The sequence below is a fragment of the Chiloscyllium punctatum genome, chromosome 19 (genome assembly GCF_047496795.1).
Source record: "Chiloscyllium punctatum isolate Juve2018m chromosome 19, sChiPun1.3, whole genome shotgun sequence".
Taxonomy (NCBI): Eukaryota; Metazoa; Chordata; class Chondrichthyes; order Orectolobiformes; family Hemiscylliidae; genus Chiloscyllium; species Chiloscyllium punctatum.
In genome coordinates this window covers 94,875,184-94,899,170 of record NC_092757.1, presented here as the reverse complement: position 1 = coordinate 94,899,170, position 23,987 = coordinate 94,875,184, and the positions used below count along the sequence as shown (strand labels likewise).

At 53.2% G+C, this 23,987-nt stretch overlaps 1 protein-coding gene across 1 annotated transcript in view; it reads left to right on the top strand.

Moving 5' to 3' along the window:
* Positions 1-23,987, top strand: part of LOC140491648 (pigment epithelium-derived factor-like) — a 69,669-nt gene that overhangs the window by 11,026 nt on the left and 34,656 nt on the right. Inside the window, exons 2-3 of the mRNA XM_072590108.1 lie at positions 3,406-3,493; positions 7,737-7,956. Coding sequence (XP_072446209.1) covers positions 3,419-3,493; positions 7,737-7,956 — 295 coding nt within the window. The 5' untranslated portion in view covers positions 3,406-3,418. The remainder of the gene's footprint in view (positions 1-3,405; positions 3,494-7,736; positions 7,957-23,987) is intronic.

Here is a 23,987-nt window from a genome sequence, read left to right as displayed (position 1 = left end):
CATACATTTATCCACATTAAACTGCATCTGCCATGCATCTGACCACTCACCTAACCTGTCCAGGTCACCCTGTAATCTCCTAACATTCTCCTCACATTTCACCCTGCCACCCAGCTTAGTATCATCAGCAAATTTGCTAATGTTATTACTAATACCATCTTCTATATCATTAATATATATTGTAAAAAGCTGTGGTCCCAGCATTGATCCCTGCAGTACCCCACTGGTCACCGCCTGCCATTCCGAAAGGGAGCCGTTTATCACTGCTCTTTGTTTCCTGTCAGCCAACCAATTTTCAATCCAAGTCAGTACTTTGCCCCCAATACCATGATCCCAGCTGATCTTAATACTGGACGAATCAGATCTCAGGCTGAAACGAGCTGGATAGATCATTTATTTTTCTTGCTTTTAACAAGGTGATCTTTAGCTGGAACAAGCACAATGCTGGGGATGTGGGTTGAACAATGAAACAGAAGTTTGTTACACAACAGAAATGAAGATAAAACAGAATAAACCAAACTAGTAACATACACAGATGTGTAACAATTTCACATCAGAAGGTAAAATACAATCCCATTAATCCTAGCAACACCTTGTGATCACATCATAGAGAATTCCTGTCTCAATCACATCCATAGGGATTACCTTAACAGTAACCTCAATTGCCAGGCTTGAGAAGCTGATAACCTCTTCCTGGAGTCTTCACACAGTGAGAATGTGGAGGTGCCGGGATTGGACTGATGTGGACAAAGTCAGAAATCACATGACACCAGGTTATAATCCAACAGGTTTATTTAAAATCACAGGCTTTCAGAGCACTGCCCCTTCACTCTGATGCAGAACTCCAAAAGCTTGTGATTTTTAAATAAACCCGTTAACTATAACCTGGTGATGTGTGACTTTGGACTTTGGCACACAACTCGGCTCAGAACATCTCAGCTTCAAAAACTCCTTTCACCAAAAACAGTCCAGCTAGAACTTTAACTCTTTACATGGAGGTAATCTGTTCCTTAAATAGGAGCAACTTTTTAACGCATCCTCCTTCAGCAAACTGTTCTACATTACAGGCCAAACAGAAAGGTTTCTTCAAGCTATGGGCATTTCCCAAAGCCAAAAGAATTCTGGGATTTTCTCATTGAAAATGCATGCCGCAGTTTACTTTGTTCACTTGTATAAGTACTCCCAATGAAAATAAAAACCAATTTCTCTCCAGGAGGTCTCACTCACATAATACAGCATATAAGAAATCATCAGGACTGTAGAAGTACTTAGATGTTAATCATTAAACCTCTTCAAACACACAGTGATCCCTTATGTCACTACTTCAAAATCCAAATGGCCAAAATAAATGATTCTATAGAAATTACACAGCTATTACTCTCTGATAGTGCAGTGCTCCCTCAGCACTGACCCACCGACAGTGCGGCACTCCCTCAGCACTGACCCACCGACAGTGCGGCGCTACGTCCCTCAGCACTGACCCACCGACAGTGCGGCACTCCCTCAGCACTGACCCTACGACAGTGCGGCGCTACGTTCCTCAGCACTGACCCTCCGACAGTGCGATGCTCCCTCAGCACTGACCCTCCAACAGTGCAATGCTCCCTCAGCACCGACCCTCCGACACTGCGGCGCTCCCTCAGCACTGACCCTCTGACAGTGCGATGCTCCCTCAGCACTGACCCTCCGACAGTGCCCACTCCCTCAGCACTGACCTTCCGACAGTGCGGCACTCCCTCAGCACTGACCCTCCGACAGTGCGATGCTCCCTCAGCACTGACCCTCCAACAGTGCAATGCTCCCTCAGCACCGACCCTCCGACACTGCGGCGCTCCCTCAGCACTGACCCTCTGACAGTGCGATGCTCCCTCAGCACTGACCCTCCGACAGTGCCCACTCCCTCAGCACTGACCCTCCGATAGTGTGGTGTTCCCTCAGCACTCACCCTCTGACAGTGAGATGCTCCCTCAGTATGGACCCTCTGACAGTGCGGCACTCCTTCAGCACTGACCCTCCGACAGTGCGGCACTCCCTCAGCACTGACCTTCCGACAGTGCAGCGCTCCCTCAGCACTGACCCTCCGACAGTGTGGTGTTCCCTCAGCACTGACCCACCAACAGTGCGGCGCTACGTCCCTCAGCACTGACCCACCGACAGTGCGGCACTCCCTCAGCACTGACCCTACGACAGTGCGGCGCTACGTCCCTCAGCACTGACCCTCCGACAGTGCGATGCTCCCTCAGCACTGACCCTCCAACAGTGCAATGCTCCCTCAGCACCGACCCTCCGACACTGCGGCGCTCCCTCAGCACTGACCCTCCGACAGTGCCCACTCCCTCAGCACTGACCTTCTGACAGTGCGGCACTCCCTCAGCACTGACCCTCCGACAGTGCGATGCTCCCTCAGCACTGACCCTCCAACAGTGCAATGCTCCCTCAGCACCGACCCTCCGACACTGCGGCGCTCCCTCAGCACTGACCCTCTGACAGTGCGATGCTCCCTCAGCACTGACCCTCCGACAGTGCCCACTCCCTCAGCACTGACCCTCCGATAGTGTGGTGTTCCCTCAGCACTCACCCTCTGACAGTGAGATGCTCCCTCAGCATGGACCCTCTGACAGTGCGGCACTCCCTCAGCACTGACCTTCCGACAGTGCGGCACTCCTTCAGCACTGACCCTCCGACAGTGCGGCACTCCCTCAGCACTGACCTTCCGACAGTGCAGCGCTCCCTCAGCACTGACCCTCCGACAGTGTGGTGTTCCCTCAGCACTCACCCTCTGACAGTGAGATGCTCCCTCAGCATGGACCCTCTGACAGTGCGGCACTCCCTCAGCACTGACCTTCCGACAGTGCGGCACTCCTTCAGCACTGACCTTCCAAAGTGCAGCGCCCCTCAGCACTGACCCTCCGACAGTGCCCACTCCCTCAGCACTGACCCTCCGACAGTGCAGCACTCTCTCAGTACTGACCCTCTGACAGTGCGGCACTCCCTCAGCACTGACCCTCCAACAGTGCGGCACTCCCTCAGCACTGACCCTCTGACAGTGCAGCGCTCCCTCAGCACTGATCCTCTGACAGTGCGGCACTCCCTCAGCACTGACCCTCCGACAGTGCAGCATGCCCTCAGCACTGACCCTCCGACAGTGCAGCACTCCCTCAGCACTGACCCTCCGACAGTGCGGCTCTCCCTCAGCACTGACCCTCTGACAGTGCGGCACTCCCTCAGCACTGACCCTCCGACAGTACGGCGCTCCCTCACTGTCGGGGTGTTTGAGTTGCTGAGTGAGAGGTGGAGAGGCACGTTGCTGCTCCTGATGAAGAGGATTCTGTTTGGAGTGGCTATGGATTTGTCCATTGTGAACACTGGCCGGACTCAGATCAACTTTTTCTGATTTGCCCTTAGCCCTGACTACAGGATGAAGATTCTCACTGCATTGTTGTTCCTGGGCACTGTCAGAATCTCATCAAGCCAGGAGGAACATTTCTCTTTGGTAAGTGGTTGTTAAGTATCTAGCAACTGCCTGTGTGCTCCACACCAACCTTTCCCTCCTGGCGCTATGCCAATGCACATGGTGTATTTCAACAAGAGGAAACCCACTCTCAGTGATGGGCCGTTGAGTTAGTGTGTTCATTGAGAATTTGTGTGATGCCCAGAATGCCCAACTCCCAGTGTGTCCCTTACCAGCCCCTACCCCCATTGCCTGCTCCTGCTGTCACTGCCCACAAACAATACCCAAAAGAACTGCAGAGGCTGGAAATCAGAAACCCAAATCAGAAATCGTGGTAAAACTCAGTAGGCCTGGCAGCATCTGGGGAGAGAAATCAGAGTTAACGCTTAGGGTTCAGCGACCCTTTGTCTGAAGTGACTGGAGCTGGGAAATGGTTGGTATAAAGGCTGAAAGTTGGGTCGGATGGGGAGGGGAGAATAAAATAGCCCAGAGAGAACAGAGGCTGGGCAGACAAAGGGATGGGTAAAGGTCATTCTGAGGGAAACCAGTCGCTGCTAATGGGGACATTCAACAGCTGCCAATGGGCTACTTTTGGTAGCAGCCCATGTGACAAAAGGGCCTGATGTGTGGGCATGTGGAGTAAGGGCATGGGAGAAGGTGCTCAGGCTTCAAAAGTGTTTGAACCTGATACTGAAAGGTGCAGTCAATGAGGTGCTGTTCTTCCAGCTTGTGCTGAGCTTCCCTGGAGCACTGCAGCAAGTCTGAGACTGAGACGTTAGCCAGGGAATGGGCTCGGGTGTTAAAGTGACAGGGGAAACTGGAAGCTCAGCACAGAAGCTAGGGGTTGAGTGAAGCTGTCACTCAGTCTGCATCCCCTCCCCAGTGTACATCAGACCAATATAGAGCTTCCTGTCAATCCAAGCCCCCTCCCCCCATCCCATCTACCACATAAAAAACAACCCTTTCCTAGCCAAGACCAGTTCTGAGGAAGGGTCTTTGGACCCCAAACATTCACTCTGATTTCTCTGCACAGATGCTGCCAGACCTGCTGAGTTTTTTCCAGCAAATTTCTGTTTCTGTTCCTGGTATAACTGTGTTCAGTTTGTTCAGTGCACTCAGGAAAGACAGACTGACCTTCATCGAGGAAGTACACTGTACGCAGACTGTGACAGAAAAGGATCAAATAATGTTTAGAGAAAACACAGATCAGCTTTGTAAGTTTAGAAGGTCAAAGGTTGGGCTGATAAAAGTGGTTGCAATGTTTAAGCATTTAATCAGGAAAATCTTTCTAGAATGTGGGGCAGCAAGTTAAAATTGAAACCGGCTGGTTCAGGGTGTGGTCAGGATAGAAGGTCCTTACGCAGCACATTGCAAATTTGGAACTTTCTCCTCCCAAAAAAAAACCCACCGAGGATTCAGGGAGTCAGTTGAAAAGTTGAAAGCTGAGCTTTCTGTGTTTTTGTTGGATAGGGTGAATTCCAGACTGTGGAAGAGAGCTGGAAAGTGCAATTGGAGATCAGACACAATGGGGTTGTATAACAGGCACATTCCAGTGATGGCTATATCTGAAGCACTGTGTTAAAACTGAAATGTCAGAACACTTGCAGTTTGCTCTCTTTTTGTGCAGTAAGATCCAAAGCTGTGCAGTCTCAGGGCCAGTACGTCCTCCTGCAGATCTGATCACTGGATCGAGCTACGTTTCTGTCTTATTCAATGTGAATGAACTAAATGATGGAATGAGAAATCGATCCATTGATCAGCACAGTCCAGAGGGGGACTGATTGGCAACTCCATCAAAAAGCTGACACAAGTATCACAGCACCAGGGACCCCGGTTCAATCCCAGCCTCAGGCGACTGTGCGTGTGGAGTTTGCCCATTCTCCCCGTGTCTGCGTGGGTTTCCTCCAGGTGCTCCGGTTTCCTCCCACAGTCCAAAGATGTGTAGGTTAGGTGGATGGGCCATGGGAAATACAGGTATGGACAAAGTCAGAAGTCTCATGACTCCAGATTATAGTCCAACAGGTTTATTTGAAATCATCAGATGCTCCTTCATCAGGTGAAGTGGAGGGAAGCACATAGGCACAAAACCTGTGGAAAGTGACATATTGAGACTTCTATAACTAACCAGAGAGATCAGGAGAAACTCTCACCCCTGAGAGTATCAATGCTGTGGCCTTACTGAGACACTGTCTTTATTCATGACTTAAATAGCAGCATAAAAAAGTACACGTCCAAATCCATCAAAGAAGTTACCACAAGAATGCAAAAGTAAAGACAACAAAATAACAGAGACATTGACCAATGAGAAGTGAAGGAGTGAAAATGCCTGTTTCACTCCAAGTGAGTATGAGGATATCAACTTTGCACCAAAAACCCACATGTCCTTTGAATATCGGGAAGCTAGGAAAACTATGTGCTGCAAGAACTTTTGGATTCAGGTAAACAAATCATAAAATAATGAACAGAAAGGAAATAAAATTACAAAAGTTAACAGAATGTTACCTTTTATAATGAAAGGATGAATGGAGCTAAGTAAAGAGTCAGAGATTATATTAGATTAAAGGACATGGCTGGTGAGGATGCTGAAATGAATGAGGAAGCTTGGGATTGAGAGCAAGTAGGAACCAGCAAAGGAGAACCAAGAAACTGATAAAGAGAAAGAGAATGCAAACTCATCAGAAACATAAAGGCAGACTGTAAAAGCTTCTTTTTGTATGTAAAAATGAGACAGGACATGTATGAGCCCAATACAGCTGGAGAGAGGATCATCGATAATGGAGCACAGGGTAATGGCAGGAAAATGAAACAATTACTTTATACCTGTCATCATGAAAGGTGATACAGAAAATCTCCCACAAATGCCAAGCAAGCAAGGAACTTCTGAAACTGAGGAAATAAAATAAATTAGTGTTTGTAAAGTGTTAGTATTTGAAAAGTTAACACTCAAACAAGAATGGTATAATTGGGTTGGGTACACATGGATTTACAAAAGGAAAATTATATTTGATAAACTTGTTGGGGATTATAAGAATGTTACTTGTAGCATTGATAAAAATGAGCCAATGGATGTGGCTAGTAATATAGAACACATGGGGTCCATGTAATATACTGGCATGGATTGCGAATTGGTTAACAGACAGTAAAGGGGTTATTCTCCGATTAACAGATTGATGGTTGTGTACGAGCAGTAGGTAATTCAGCCCCTTGAGCCTGCTTTGCCATTTGTTATAATCATGGCTGATATCACCCCAGTCGCAACTTGACTTTCCTGCCTATTCTCCATAGCACTTCAACCCACTACTAACTAAAAATCTGTCTATATCCTCCTTAAATTTACTCAATATCCCAGCATCCATAGCAATGTGGGGTAGTGATGTACACAGATTCACAACCCATTGAGAGAAGTAACTTTTCCTATCTCTATTTCAATTCTGCCACCCCTTATCCTAAAACTATGACCTCCCATGAAGAAACATCTGCCCTAATCACCTTTAGCATGTTATGTACTTCAAGTAGATCTCCTCTCATTCTTCTAAACTCCAGAGTTTGGGGCCTAAACTGCTCAATCTCCGAACCACTTCTCATACAACTACATTCCTCAAGTCAGGGGACCAAAATGGTGTGGTCTCATTAATGCTTTGTCCAGCTGAAGTACACTTCCCAACTTTTATATTCTATTCCTTTAACAATAAATACCAAAATTCCATTTGCCTTCCTTATTACCTACTGTAGCTGTTTACAGAGTTTACAGCAATTCATGCATAAGGTCACCCACATCCTTCGACATTAAAGCACTCTGAACTTTCTCTTTTAGATAATAAATTGCCTTACTATTCTATTCCTCTGACCAAAATAGAAAACCTCTCACTTATCCACCCTGTTATTCTATATGTAAACCCCTCAATTAGATTCCATTCTGGAAATCACTCCTGGGTATCAGTTATTCTATATATAAGCCCTTCAATTAGATTCTAGTCTATTACTCCCTCCTGGATATCTGTTCTTCTATATATAAACCATCCTGAGTCCCTTCATTAGATTCCACTCTGTAACTTCCTCCCAGGTATCTGTTATTCTATATATAAACCACCACGAACCCCTCGATTAGATTCCACTCTGTAACTCCCTCCCAGGTATCTGTTATTCTATATATAAACCACCACGAACCCCTCGATTAGATTCCAGTGTGTAACTCCCTCCCGGGGACGGTATACTTGTAGTCGTTACTCTGTGCTGAGCTATTGCATGTCTCTAACACAGTCCTACCCACCTTCAATATTCCCAGGAGCCTGTGGAAGATGTGAGCTCATTGTTGGAGGCACCAGATCCCCAGGTGGAGGAAGAAGAGGAGGAAGAGATCCTGACTTCTCCAGTGCAGAGGCTGGCATATTCCATTTCCGACTTTGGCTATGATCTTTACCGGCAGCTGGCCAGCAGCCATCCCAATGATAACATCTTCCTGTCACCCCTGACCGTAGCCACAGGCCTATCCTCATTGTCTCTTGGTGAGAAAACCGACCATTCCATCTCCCTCACTTCAACCAGCATCGAAGGATCCCAGCTACCAATTTCACATTGTAATGGCTCCCACACACACTGTCCCTCACTAAGATACAGTCCCTCACACACTGACCCTCACTGGGATACAGTCCCACACACGCTGTCCCTCACTGGGGTACAGTCCCACACACACTGACCCTCACTGGGGTACAGTCCCACACACACTGACCCTCACTGGGGTACAGTCCCACACACACTGACCCTCAGTGGGATACAGTCCCACACACACTGACCCTCACTGGGGTACAGTCCCTCACACACTGTCCCTCACTGGGGTACAGTCCCTCACACACTGTCCCTCACTGGGGTACAGTCCCACACACACTGACCCTCACTGGGATACAGTCCCACACACACTGACCCTCAGTGGGATACAGTCCCACACACACTGACCCTCACTGGGATACAGTCCCACACACACTGACCCTCACTGGGATACAGTCCCACACACACTGACCCTCACTGGGGTACAGTTTCACACACACTGACCCTCACTGGGATACAGTCCCACACACACTGACCCTCACTGGGGTACAGTTTCACACACACTGATCCTCACTGGATAACAGTTCCATACACACACTGACTCTCACTGGACTACAGTCGCACACACACTGACCTCACTGGGGTACAGTCCCACACACACACACTAACCCTCACTAGGGTACAGTTCCACACACGCTGACCCTCACTAGGGTACAGTCCCACACACACACTGACCCTCACTGGGTACAGCCCCATACACACACACTGACCCTCACTGGGATACAGTCTCACACACACTGACACTCAATGGGGTACAGCCCCACACACACAGAGCCCCTCAGTAAGGTACAGTTCCACACACACTGACCCTCAATGGGGTGCAGTCCCACACACACACTGATCCTCACAGAGGTACAGTTCCACACACACTGACCCTCACTGGGGTACAGTCCCACATACACACCCTCACTGGGGTTCAGCTCCCACACACACACACACACTGACCCTCACTGGGGTACAGTCCCACACACACTGACCCTCCCTGGGGTACAGTCCCACACAGTCACTGACTCTCACTGGGGTGCAGTCCCACACACACTGACCCTTACTGGGGTACATTCCCGCACACACCGACCCTCACTGGGGTACAGTCCCACACAGTCACTGACTCTCACTGGGGTGCAGTCCCACACACACTGACCCTTACTGGGGTACAGTACCACACACACTGACCCTCACTGGGGTACAGTCCCACACACACACTGACCCTCACTGGGGTACAGCCCCATACACACACAGCCCCTCAGTAAGGTACAGTTCCACACACACTGACCCTCACTGGGGTACAGTCGCACACACACACACTGACACTCAATGGGGTACAGCCCCACACACACACTGCCCCTCACTGAGGTACAGTTCCACACACACTGACCCTGACTGGGGTACAGTCCACACACACACACTGACCCTCACTGGGGTACAGTTCCACACACACACTGACCCTCACTGGGGTACAGTCCCATACACACTGACCCTCACTGGGGTGCAGTCCCACACACGCACTGTCCCTCACCGAGGTACAGTTTCACACATACTGATCCTCACTGGGATACAGTCCCACACACACACTGACCCTCACTGGGGTACAGTCCCACACACACTGACCCTCACTGGGGTACAACTCCCACATACACAGACTCTCACTGGGGTACAGTCCCCACACACATACACTGACTCACAAAGAGGTACAGTCCCATACACACTGACCCTCACTGGGGTGCAGTCCCACACACGCACTGTCCCTCACCGAGGTACAGTTTCACACATACTGATCCTCACTGGGCTACAGTTGCACACACACTGACCCTCACTGGGATACCATCCCACACACACTGACCCTCACTGGGGTACAGTTCCACACACACACTGACCCTCACTGGGGTACAGTTCCACACACACACTGACCCTCACTGGGATGCAGACCCATACACACTGAACCTCATTGGGGTGCAGTCCCACACACACTGTCCCTCACCGAGGTACAGTTTCACACACACTGACCCTCACTGGGGTACAGTCGCACACACACAGACTCTCACTGGGGTACAGACCCACACACACACTGACCCTCACTGGGGTACAGCCCCACACACACACACTGACCCTCACTAGGGTACTGTCTCACAGCACATTGACCCTCACTGGGTTACAGTCCCACATACACAATCCCCCTCACTGGGGCACAGTCCCACACACACACTGACCCTCACTGGGGTACAGCCCCACACACACACACTGACCCTCACTAGGGTACTGTCTCACAGCACATTGACTCTCCCTGGGGTACAGTCCCACACACACACTGCCCCTCACTGGGGTACAGTCGCAGACACATTGACCCTCACTGAGATACAGTCCCAAGCACACTGACCCTCACTGGGGTACAGTCCCACACACACACTGACCCTCACTGGGGTATAGTCCCACACACACTGACCCTCACTGGGGTACAGTCCCACACACACTGACCCTCACTGGGGTACAACTCCCACATATACAGACTCTCACTGGGGTACAGTCCCCACACACATACACTGACTCACAAAGAGGTACAGTCCCACATACACACTGACCCTCACTGGGGTACAGTCCCACACACACACTGATCCTCACTGGGGTACAGTCCCACACACACACTGTCGCTCACTGGGGTACAGTTCGACACACACTGACCCTCACTGGGGTACAGTCGCACACACACACACACTGACACTTAATGGGGTACAGCCCCACAGACACACTGCCCCTCAGTGAGGTACAGTTCCACACACACTGACCCTCACTGGGGTACAGTCCTACACACACACTGACCCTCACTGGGATACCATCCCACACACACTGACCCTCACTGGGGTACAGTTCCACACACACACTGACCCTCACTGGGGTACAGTTCCACACACACACTGACCCTCACTGGGATGCAGACCCATACACACTGAACCTCATTGGGGTGCAGTCCCACACACACTGTCCCTCACCGAGGTACAGTTTCACACACACTGACCCTCACTGGGGTACAGTCGCACACACACTGACCGTCACTGGACTACAGTCGCACACACACAGACTCTCACTGGGGTACAGACCCACACACACACTGATCCTCACTGGGGTACAGTCCCACACACACACTGATCCTCACTGGGGTACAGTCCCCCCCGCACACTGACCCTCACTGGGGTACAGTCGCAGAAACATTGACCCTCACTGAGATACAGTCCCAAGCACACTGACCCTCACTGGGGTACAGTCCCACACACACACTGACCCTCACTGGGATACCATCCCACACACACTGACCCTCACTGGGGTACAGTCCCATACACACTGACCCTCACTGGGGTGCAGTCCCACACACACACTGCCCCTCACGGGGATACAGTCCCATACACTCTCTGATTATCACTGGGGTACAGTCCCACACACACACTGCCCTTCACTGGTGTGCAGTCCCACACAAACACTGACCCTCACTGGGGTACAGTCGCACACACACTGATCCTCATTGGGATACAGTCCCACACACACTGCCCCTCATTGAGGTACAGTTCCACACACACTGACCCTCACTGGGGTACAGCTCCCACATACACAGACCCTCACTGGGGTACATTCCCACACACACTGACCCTCACTGGGGCACAGTCCCACACACACTGACCATCACGGGTACAGCTCCCACACACACAATGACCCTCTTTGGGTACATTCCCACACACACTGTTACTCACTGAGGTACACTTCCACACACACTGACCCTCACTAGGATACAGTCCCACACTCACTGACCCTCACTGGGGTACAGTCCTCCCCACACACTGACCCTCACTGGGGTACAGTCCCACATACACATTGACCCTCACTGGGGGACAGCCCCACACACACACTGACCCTCACTGGGGTAAAGACTCACAATACACTGACCCTCAATGGGGTACAGTCCCACATACACAATGCCCCTCACTGGGGTAAAGTCTCACAATACACTGACCCTCACTGGGGTACAGTCCCACATACGCATTGACCCTCACTGGGGGACAGCCCCACACACACACTGACCCTCACTGGGGTAAAGACTCACAATACACTGACCCTCAATGGGATACAGTCCCACATACACAATGCCCCTCACTGGGGTAAAGTCTCACAATACACTGACCCTCAATGGGGTACAGTCCCACATACACAATGCCCCTCACTGGGGTACAGTCCCACACACACACTGACCCTCACTGGGGTACAGTTCCACATACACTGACCCTCACTGGGGTACAGTCCCACACACACATTGACCGTCCCTGGGATACACGTCCAACACATACTGACCCTCACTGGGGTACAGTTCAACACACACACTGCCCCTCACTGAGGTATAGTCTCACGCACACACTGCCCCACACTGAGGTACAGTCACACACACACTGAAGTCACTGGGGTACATTCGCGCCCCCCACGCACACAAACACACTGACCCTCACTGGGCTACAGGCACATCCACATGGACTCTCACTGGGGTACAGTCCCACACACACACTGATCCTCACTGGGCTATAGTCCCACACACATGGACCCTGACTGGGGCACAGTCCCACAAACACACTAACCCTCATTGGGGTACAATCCCACCCACAGACTGACCCTCAATGCTGTACACTCCCACACATACACTCCTCACTGGGGTACAGACCCACAAACACACTGACCCTCACTGGGGTACATTCCCACATACACTGACCCTCACTGTGGTACAGACCCACACACACTGACCCTCACTGGGGTACAGTCCTACACACAGACTGACCCTCACTGGGGTACAGTCCCACACAAACTGCCCCTCATTGAGGTACAGTTCCACACACACTGACCCTCACTGGGGTACAGTGCCACATACACACTGACCCTCACTGGGGTACAGTCCCCCCACACACACAGACTCACAAAGGAGTACAGTCCCACACACATACACTGACCCTAACTGCGGTACAGTCCCACACACACACTAACCTCGCTGGAGTACAGTCCCACAAACACAGTGACCTTGACAGGGCTACAGTCACACACACACACACACACACGCTGACCCTCTCTGTGCTACAGTCACATCCACACTGACCCTCACCTGGGTACTCCCACACACACACTCACCCTCACTGGGGTACAGTCCCACAAACACGGTGACCCTAACTGGGCTACAGTACCACACATGGACCCTCACTGGGGCACAGTCGCAAAAACACACTAACCCTCACTGGGGAATAGTCCCACCCACAGACTGACCCTCACTGGTGTACACTCCCACACACACACGCCTCACTGGGGTACAGACCCACAAACACAGTGACCCTCACTGGGGTACATTCCCACACACACTGACCCTCACTGGGGTATAGTCCCACACACACTGACCCTCACTGGGGTATAGTCCCACACACACTGACCCTCACTGGGGTACAGCTCCCACATACACAGACTCTCACTGGGGTACAGTCCTCACACACATACACTGACTCACAAAGGGGTACAGTCCCACACACACACTGATCCTCACTGGGGTACAGCACCCCACACACACATTGTCCCTCAATGGGGTAAAGTCTCACCACACGCTGACCTTCAATGGGGTACAGTCCCACATACACAATGCCCCTCACTGGGGTAGTCCCACACGCACACTGCCCCTTACTGGGGTACAGTCCCACACACACTGACCCTCACTGGGGTAAAGTCTCACAACACGCTGACCCTCAATGAGGTACAGTCCCACATACACAATGCCCCTCACACACACACTGACCCTCAATAGGGTACAGTCCTACATACACAATGCCCCTCACTGGGGTACAGCTCCCACACACACACTGATCCTCACTGGGGTACAGCCCCCCACACACACACTTGACCCTCAATGGGGTAAAGTCTCACAACACGCTGACCCTCAATGGGGTACAGTCCACATACACAATGCCCCTCACTGGGGTACAGTCCCCCCACACACACAGACTCACAAAGGAGTACAGTCCCACACACATACACTGACCCTAACTGCGGTACAGTCCCACACACACACTAACCTCGCTGGAGTACAGTCCCACAAACACAGTGACCTTGACAGGGCTACAGTCACACACACACACACACACACACGCTGACCCTCTCTGTGCTACAGTCACATCCACACTGACCCTCACCTGGGTACTCCCACACACACACTCACCCTCACTGGGGTACAGTCCCACAAACACGGTGACCCTAACTGGGCTACAGTACCACACATGGACCCTCACTGGGGCACAGTCGCAAAAACACACTAACCCTCACTGGGGAATAGTCCCACCCACAGACTGACCCTCACTGGTGTACACTCCCACACACACACGCCTCACTGGGGTACAGACCCACAAACACAGTGACCCTCACTGGGGTACATTCCCACACACACTGACCCTCACTGGGGTATAGTCCCACACACACTGACCCTCACTGGGGTATAGTCCCACACACACTGACCCTCACTGGGGTACAGCTCCCACATACACAGACTCTCACTGGGGTACAGTCCTCACACACATACACTGACTCACAAAGGGGTACAGTCCCACACACACACTGATCCTCACTGGGGTACAGCACCCCACACACACATTGTCCCTCAATGGGGTAAAGTCTCACCACACGCTGACCTTCAATGGGGTACAGTCCCACATACACAATGCCCCTCACTGGGGTAGTCCCACACGCACACTGCCCCTTACTGGGGTACAGTCCCACACACACTGACCCTCACTGGGGTAAAGTCTCACAACACGCTGACCCTCAATGAGGTACAGTCCCACATACACAATGCCCCTCACACACACACTGACCCTCAATAGGGTACAGTCCTACATACACAATGCCCCTCACTGGGGTACAGCTCCCACACACACACTGATCCTCACTGGGGTACAGCCCCCCACACACACACTTGACCCTCAATGGGGTAAAGTCTCACAACACGCTGACCCTCAATGGGGTACAGTCCACATACACAATGCCCCTCACTGGGGTACCGTCCCACACACATACTGACGCTCACTGGGGTACAGTCCCCTACACACACTGACCCTCACTGGGGTATGGCTCCCACACAAACATTGACCCTCACTGGGGTACAGTCCCACACACACTGACCCTGACTGGGGCACAGTCCCACAAACACACTAACCCTCATTGGGGTACAATCCCACCCACAGACTGACCCTCACTGGTGTACACTCCCACACACACACCCCTCACTGGGGTACAGTCCCACATACACACTGACCCTCACTGAGGTACAGTCCCACACACTCACTGACCCTCGCTTGGGTACAGTCCCCCCCACACACTGACCCTCACTGGGGTACAGAACCACATACACATTGACCCTCACTGGGGTACAGTCCCACACACACACTGACCCTCACTGGGGTACAGTCCCACGCACATACTGACGCTCATTGGGGTACAGTCCCACACACACACTGCTCACTGGGATACAGTCCCACACACACTGACCCTCACTGGGGTAAAGTCTCACAACGCACTGACCCTCAATAGGGTACAGTCCCACATACACACTGCCCCTCACGGGGGTACAGCTCCCACACACATACTCACCCTCACTGGGGTACAGTCCCACATACACATTGACCCTCACTGGGGTAAAGTCTCACAATACACTGACCCTCAATGGGGTACAGTCCCACATACACACCGCCCCTCACTGGGGTACGGCTCCCACACACACACTGACCCTCACTGGGATACAGTCCCACACACACTGACCCTGACTGGGGTGCAGTCCCACAAACACTGACTCTCATTGAGGTAAAGTTCCACACACACTGACCCTCACTGAGGTACAGTCCCACACACACACTGACCCTCACTGGGGTACAGTCCCACACACACACTGACCCTCACTGGGGTACAGTTCCACATACACTGACCCTCACTGGGGTACAGTCCCACACACACACTGACCCTCACTGGGGTATAGACCCACACACTCACTGACCCTCACTGGGGTACAGCCCCACACAAACACTGTCCTCACTGAGGTACAGTTCCCCACACATTGACCCTCAGTGGGGTACAGTCCACATACACACTGATCCTCACTGGGGTACAGCCCCCCACACATACACTGACCCTCACTGGGGTAAAGTCTCACAACACACTGACCCTCAATGGGGGACATTCCCACATACACAATGCCCCTCACTGGGGTACAGTCCCACACACATACTGATGCGCACTGGGGTACAGACCCCCACACACACTGACCCTCACTGGGGTATGGTCCCACACACAAACTGACCCTCACTGGGGTACAGTCCCACATACACACTGATCCTCACTGGGGTACAGTCCCACACACACACTGATCCTCACTGGGGTACAGTCCCACATACACACTGATCCTCACTGGGGTACAGTCCCACACACACACTGATCCTCACTGGGGTACAGTCCCACATACACACTGATCCTCACTGGGGTACAGTCCCACACACACACTGATCCTCACTGGGGTACAGCTCCCCGCACACACACTGACCCTCACTGGGGTAAAGTCTCACAACACGCTGACCCTCAATGAAGTACCGTCCCACATACACAATGCCCCTCACACACACACTGACCCTCAATAGAGTACAGTCCCACATACACAATGCCCCTCACTTCGGTACAGCTCCCACACACATACTGACACTCACTGGGGTACATTCCCACACACACACTGACCCTCACTGGGGTACAGCTCCCACATACACAGACTCTCACTGGGGTACAGTCCCACATACACTGACCCTGACTGGGGCACAGTCCCACAAACACACTAACCCTCATTGGGGTACAATCCCACCCACAGACTGACCCTCAATGGTGTACACTCCCACACACACACCCCTCACTGGGGTACAGTCCCACATACACACTGACCCTCACTGAGGTACAGTCCCACACACACACACTGACCCTCACTGGGGTACAGTTCCACATACACTGACCCTCACTGGGGTACAGTCCCACATACACATTGACCGTCACTGGGATACAGCTCCAACACACACTGACTCTCAGTGGGGTACAGTTCAACACACACACTGCCCCTCACTGAGGTATAGTCTCATGCACACACTGCCCCTCACTGAGGTACAGTCACACACACACTGAAGTCACTAGGGTACTTTCCCACACAAATTGACCCTCACTGGGGTACATTCCCCCCCCCCCCACGCACACACACACATACACACACACACTGACCCTCACTGGGGTACAGTCCCACACACATTGACTCTCACTGGGGTACAGTCCCATACACACACTCTCACTGGGGCTACAGTCCCACACACACTGACCCTCACTGGGCTACAGTCCCACACACATGGACCCTGACTGGGGCACAGTCCCACAAACACACTAACCCTCATTGGGGTACAATCCCACCCACAGACTGACCCTCAATGGTGTACACTCCCACACACACACCCCTCACTGGGGTACAGACCCACAAACACACTGACCCTCACTGGGGTACATTCCCACATACACATTGACCGTCACTGGGATACAGCTCCAACACACACTGACCCTCACTGGGGTACAGTTCAACACACACACACTGCCCCTCACTGAGGTACAGTCACACACACACTGATGTCACTGGGGTACAATCCCACACACACACTGACCCTCACTGGGGTACAATCCCACACACACACTAACCCTCACTGGGGTGCAGTCCCACAAACACAGTGACCCTCACTGAGGTACAGTCCCCCCCACACACTGACCCTCACTGGGGTGCAGTCCCACACACACTGACCCTCACTGGGGTACAGTCCCCCACACACACTGACCCTCACTGGGGTACAGTCCCACACACACACTGACCCTCACTGTGGCACAGTCCCACACACACTGACCCTGACTGGGGTGCAGTCCCACACACACTGACCCTTACTCAGGTAAGGTTCCACACACACTGACCCTCACTGAGGTACAGTCCCCCCCACACACTGACCCTCACTGGGGTACAGTCCCACAAACACTCTGACCCTCACTGGGATACAGTCCCACACACACACTGACCCTCACTGTGGCACAGTCCCACACACACTGACCCTGACTGGGGTAAAGTTCCACACACACTGACCCTCACTGGGGTACAGTCCCCCACACACACTGACCCTCACTGGGGTACAGTCCCACACACACACTGCCCCTCACTGGACTACAGTCTCACACACACTGTCCCTCACTGGGGTACAGTCCCCCACACACACTGACCCTCACTGGGCTACAGTCCCACACACATGGACCCTCACTGGGGCACAGTCGCACAAACACACTAACCCTCACTGGGGAACAGTCCCACCCACAGACTGACCCTCACTGGTGTACACTCCCACACACACACGCCTCACTGGGGTACAGACCCACAAACACATTGACCCTCACTGGGGTACACTCCCACACACACAATGACCCTCACTGGAGTACATTTCTACACACAGACTGATATCCACTGGGGTACAGTCCCACACATACTGACCCATCACTGGGGTACAGCTCCCACCTACACAGACTCTCACTGGGGTACAGTCCCCACACACACACTGACTCACAAAGGGGTACAGTCCCACACACACACTGACCCGCACTGGGGTACAGCCCCCACACACACACTGACCCTCAATGGGGTAAAGTCTCACAACACGCTGACCCTCAATGGGGTACAGTCCCACATACACAATGCCCCTCACTGGGGTACAGTCCCACACACATACTGACGCTCACTGGGGTACAGCCCCCCACACACACTGACCCTCACTGGGGTATGGCTCCCACACACACACTGACCCTCACTGGGATACAGTCCCACACACTCACTGACCCTCACTGGGGTACCGTCCCACATACACATTGACCCTCACTGGGGTACAGCCCCACACAAACACTGCCCTCACTGAGGTACAGTTCCCCACACATTGACCCTCAGTGGGGTACAGTCCACATACACACTGATCCTTACTGGGGTACTGCCCCCCACACATACACTGACCTTCACTGGGGTAAAGTCTCACAACACACTGACCCTCAATGGGGTACATTCCCACATACACAATGCCCCTCACTGGGGTACAGTCCCACACACATACTGATGCGCACTGGGGTACAGACCCCCACACACACTGACCCTCACTGGGGTATGGCTCCCACACACACACTGACCCTCACTGGGGTACAGCTCCCACATACACAGACTCTCACTGGGGTACATCCCCACACACACACTGCCCCTCACTGAGGTACAGTTCCCCACACACTGACCCTCACTGGGGTACAGTCCCACATACACACTGATCCTCACTGGGGTACAGTCCCACACACACACTGATCCTCACTGGGGTACAGCGCCCCGCACACACACTGACCCTCACTGGGGTAAAGTCTCACAACACGCTGACCCTCAATGAAGTACCGTCCCACATACACAATGCCCCTCACACACACACTGACCCTCAATGGGGTACAGTCCCACATACACAATGCCCCTCACTGGGGTACAGCTCCCACACACATACTGACACTCACTGGGGTACAGTCCCACACACACACTGCCCCTCACTGGGGTACGGCTCCCACACACACACTGACACTCACTGGGGTACAGCTCCTACATACACAGACTCTCACTGGGGTACAGTCCCACACACACACTGCCCCTCACTGGGGTATGGCTCCCACACACACACTGACACTCACTGGGGTACAGCTCCTACATACACAGACTCTCACTGGGGTACTGTCCCACGCACACACTCTCACTGGGCTACAGTCCCACACACACTGGCCCTCACTGAGATACAGGCACATCCACATGGACTCTCACTGGGGTACAGTCCCACAAACACACTAACCCTCATTGGGGTACAGGCCCACCCACAGACTGACCCTCACTGGTGTACACTCCCACACACACACACCCCTCACTGGGGTACAGACCCACAAACACAGTGACCCTCACTGGGGTACATTCCCATATACACTGACCCTAACTGGGGTACACACCCACACACACTGACCCTCACTGGGGTACAGACCCACAAACACAGTGACCCTCACTGGGGTACATTCCCATATACACTGACCCTCACTGGGGTACAGTCCCACACACACTGCCCTTCACTGGTGTACAGTCCCACATAAACGCACTGACCCTCCTTGGGGTGCAGTCCCACACACACATTAATCCCCACTGGGCTACAGTTCCACACACACTGACCCTCAACAGGGTACAGTCCCATACAAACACTGACCCTCACTGGGGTACAGTCCCACACACACACACTGACCCTCACTGTGGCACAGTCCCACACACACTGACCCTCACTGGGGTGCAGTCCCACACACACTGACCCTCACTGGGGTGCAGTCCCACACACACTGACCCTCACTGAGGTACAGTCCCCCACACACACTGACCCTCACTGGGGTACAGTCCCACATACACACTGACCCTCACTGAGGTACAGTCCCACAAACACTCTGACCCTCACTGGGATACAGTCCCACACACACACTGACCCTCACTGTGGCACAGTCCCACACACACTGACCCTGACTGGGGTGCAGTCCCACACACACTGACCCTTACTGAGGTAAAGTTCCACACACACTGACCCTCACTGGGGTACAGTCCCCCACACATACTGACCCTCACTGGGGTACAGTCCCCCACACACACTGACCCTCACTGGGGTACAGTCCCCCACACACACTGACCCTCACTGGGGTACAGTCCCACACACACACTGACCCTCACTGTGGCACAGTCCCACACACACTGACCCTGACTGGGGTGCAGTCCCACACACACTGACCCTTACTCAGGTAAGGTTCCACACACACTGACCCTCACTGAGGTACAGTCCCCCCCACACACTGACCCTCACTGGGGTACAGTCCCACAAACACTCTGACCCTCACTGGGATACAGTCCCACACACACACTGACCCTCACTGTGGCACAGTCCCACACACACTGACCCTGACTGGGGTAAAGTTCCACACACACTGACCCTCACTGGGGTACAGTCCCCCACACACACTGACCCTCACTGGGGTACAGTCCCACACACACACTGCCCCTCACTGGACTACAGTCTCACACACACTGTCCCTCACTGGGGTACAGTCCCCCACACACACTGACCCTCACTGGGGTACAGTCCCACATACACATTGACCCTGACTGGGGTGCAGTCCGACACACACTGACCCTCACTGGGGCACAGTCCCACAAACACAGTGACCCTTACTGAGGTACAGTCCCCCACACACACTGACCCTCACTGGGGTACAGTCCCACACACACTCTGACCCTCACTAGGGCACAGTCCCACAAACACACTAACCCTCATTGGGGTACAGTCCCACCCACAGACTGACCTTCACTGGTGTACAACCCCCCACACACACCCATCACTGGGGTACAGCACCACACACACACTGCCCCTCACTGAGGTACAGTTCCCCAAACACTGACCCTCACTGGGGTACAGTCCCACATACACACTGATCCTCACTGGGGTACAGTCCCACACACACACTGATCCTCACTGGGGTACAGTCCCACACACACACTGATCCTCACTGGGGTACAGCCCCCCGCACACACACTGACCCTCACTGGGGTAAAGTCTCACAACACGCTGACCCTCAATGAAGTACCGTCCCACATACACAATGCCCCTCACACACATACTGACACTCACTGGGGTACAGTCCCACACACACACTGCCCCTCACTGGGGTACGGCTCCCACACACACACTGACACTCACTGGGGTACAGCTCCCACATACACAGACTCTCACTGGGGTACAGTTCCACATACACTGACCCTCACTGGGCTACAGTCCCACATACACATTGACCGTCACTGGGATACAGCTCCAACACACACTGACCCTCACTGGGGTACAGTTCAACACACACACACTGCCCCTCACTGAGGTACAGTCACACACACACTGATGTCACTGGGGTACAATCCCACACACACACTGACCCTCACTGGGGTACAATCCCACACACACACTAACCCTCACTGGGGTGCAGTCCCACAAACACAGTGACCCTCACTGAGGTACAGTCCCCCCCACACACTGACCCTCACTGGGGTGCAGTCCCACACACACTGACCCTCACTGGGGTACAGTCCCCCACACACACTGACCCTCACTGGGGTACAGTCCCACACACACACTGACCCTCACTGTGGCACAGTCCCACACACACTGACCCTGACTGGGGTGCAGTCCCACACACACTGACCCTTACTCAGGTAAGGTTCCACACACACTGACCCTCACTGAGGTACAGTCCCCCCCACACACTGACCCTCACTGGGGTACAGTCCCACAAACACTCTGACCCTCACTGGGATACAGTCCCACACACACACTGACCCTCACTGTGGCACAGTCCCACACACACTGACCCTGACTGGGGTAAAGTTCCACACACACTGACCCTCACTGGGGTACAGTCCCCCACACACACTGACCCTCACTGGGGTACAGTCCCCCACACACACTGACCCTCACTGGGGTACAGTCCCACACACACACTGCCCCTCACTGGACTACAGTCTCACACACACTGTCCCTCACTGGGGTACAGTCCCCCACACACACTGACCCTCACTGGGGTACAGTCCCACATACACATTGACCCTGACTGGGGTGCAGTCCAACACACACTGACCCTCACTGGGGCACAGTCCCACAAACACAGTGACCCTTACTGAGGTACAGTCCCCCACACACACTGACCCTCACTGGGGTACAGTCCCACACACACTCTGACCCTCACTAGGGCACAGTCCCACAAACACACTAACCCTCATTGGGGTACAGTCCCACCCACAGACTGACCTTCACTGGTGTACAACCCCCCACACACACCCCTCACTGGGGTACAGCACCACACACACACTGCCCCTCACTGAGGTACAGTTCCCCACACACTGACCCTCACTGGGGTACAGTCCCACATACACACTGATCCTCACTGGGGTACAGTCCCACACACACACTGATCCTCACTGGGGTACAGTCCCACACACACACTGATCCTCACTGGGGTACAGCCCCCCGCACACACACTGACCCTCACTGGGGTAAAGTCTCACAACACGCTGACCCTCAATGAAGTACCGTCCCACATACACAATGCCCCTCACACACATACTGACACTCACTGGGGTACAGTCCCACACACACACATCCCCTCACTGGGGTACGGCTCCCACACACACACTAACCCTCACTGGGGTGCAGTCCCACAAACACAGTGACCCTCACTGAGGTACAGTCCCACAAACACAGTGACCCTCACTGGGGTACATTCCCAGATACACTGACCCTCACTGGGGTACAGTCCCACACACACACTGACCCTCACTGTGGCACAGTCCCACACACACTGACCCTCACTGATGTACAGTCTCACACACACACTGATGTCACTGGGGTACAGTCCGACACACATTGACTCTCACTGAGGTACAGTCCCACGCACACACTCTCACTGGGCTACAGTCCCACACACACTGGCCCTCACTGAGATACAGGCACATCCACATGGACTCTCACTGGGGTACAGTCCCACAAACACAGTGACCCTCACTGGGGTACATTCCCATATACACTGACCCTCACTGGGGTACAGACCCACACACACTGACCCTCACTGGGGTACAGTCCCACACACACTGCCCTTCACTGGTGTACAGTCCCACATAAACGCACTGACCCTCCTTGGGGTGCAGTCCCACACACACATTAATCCCCACTGGGCTACAGTTCCACACACACTGACCCTC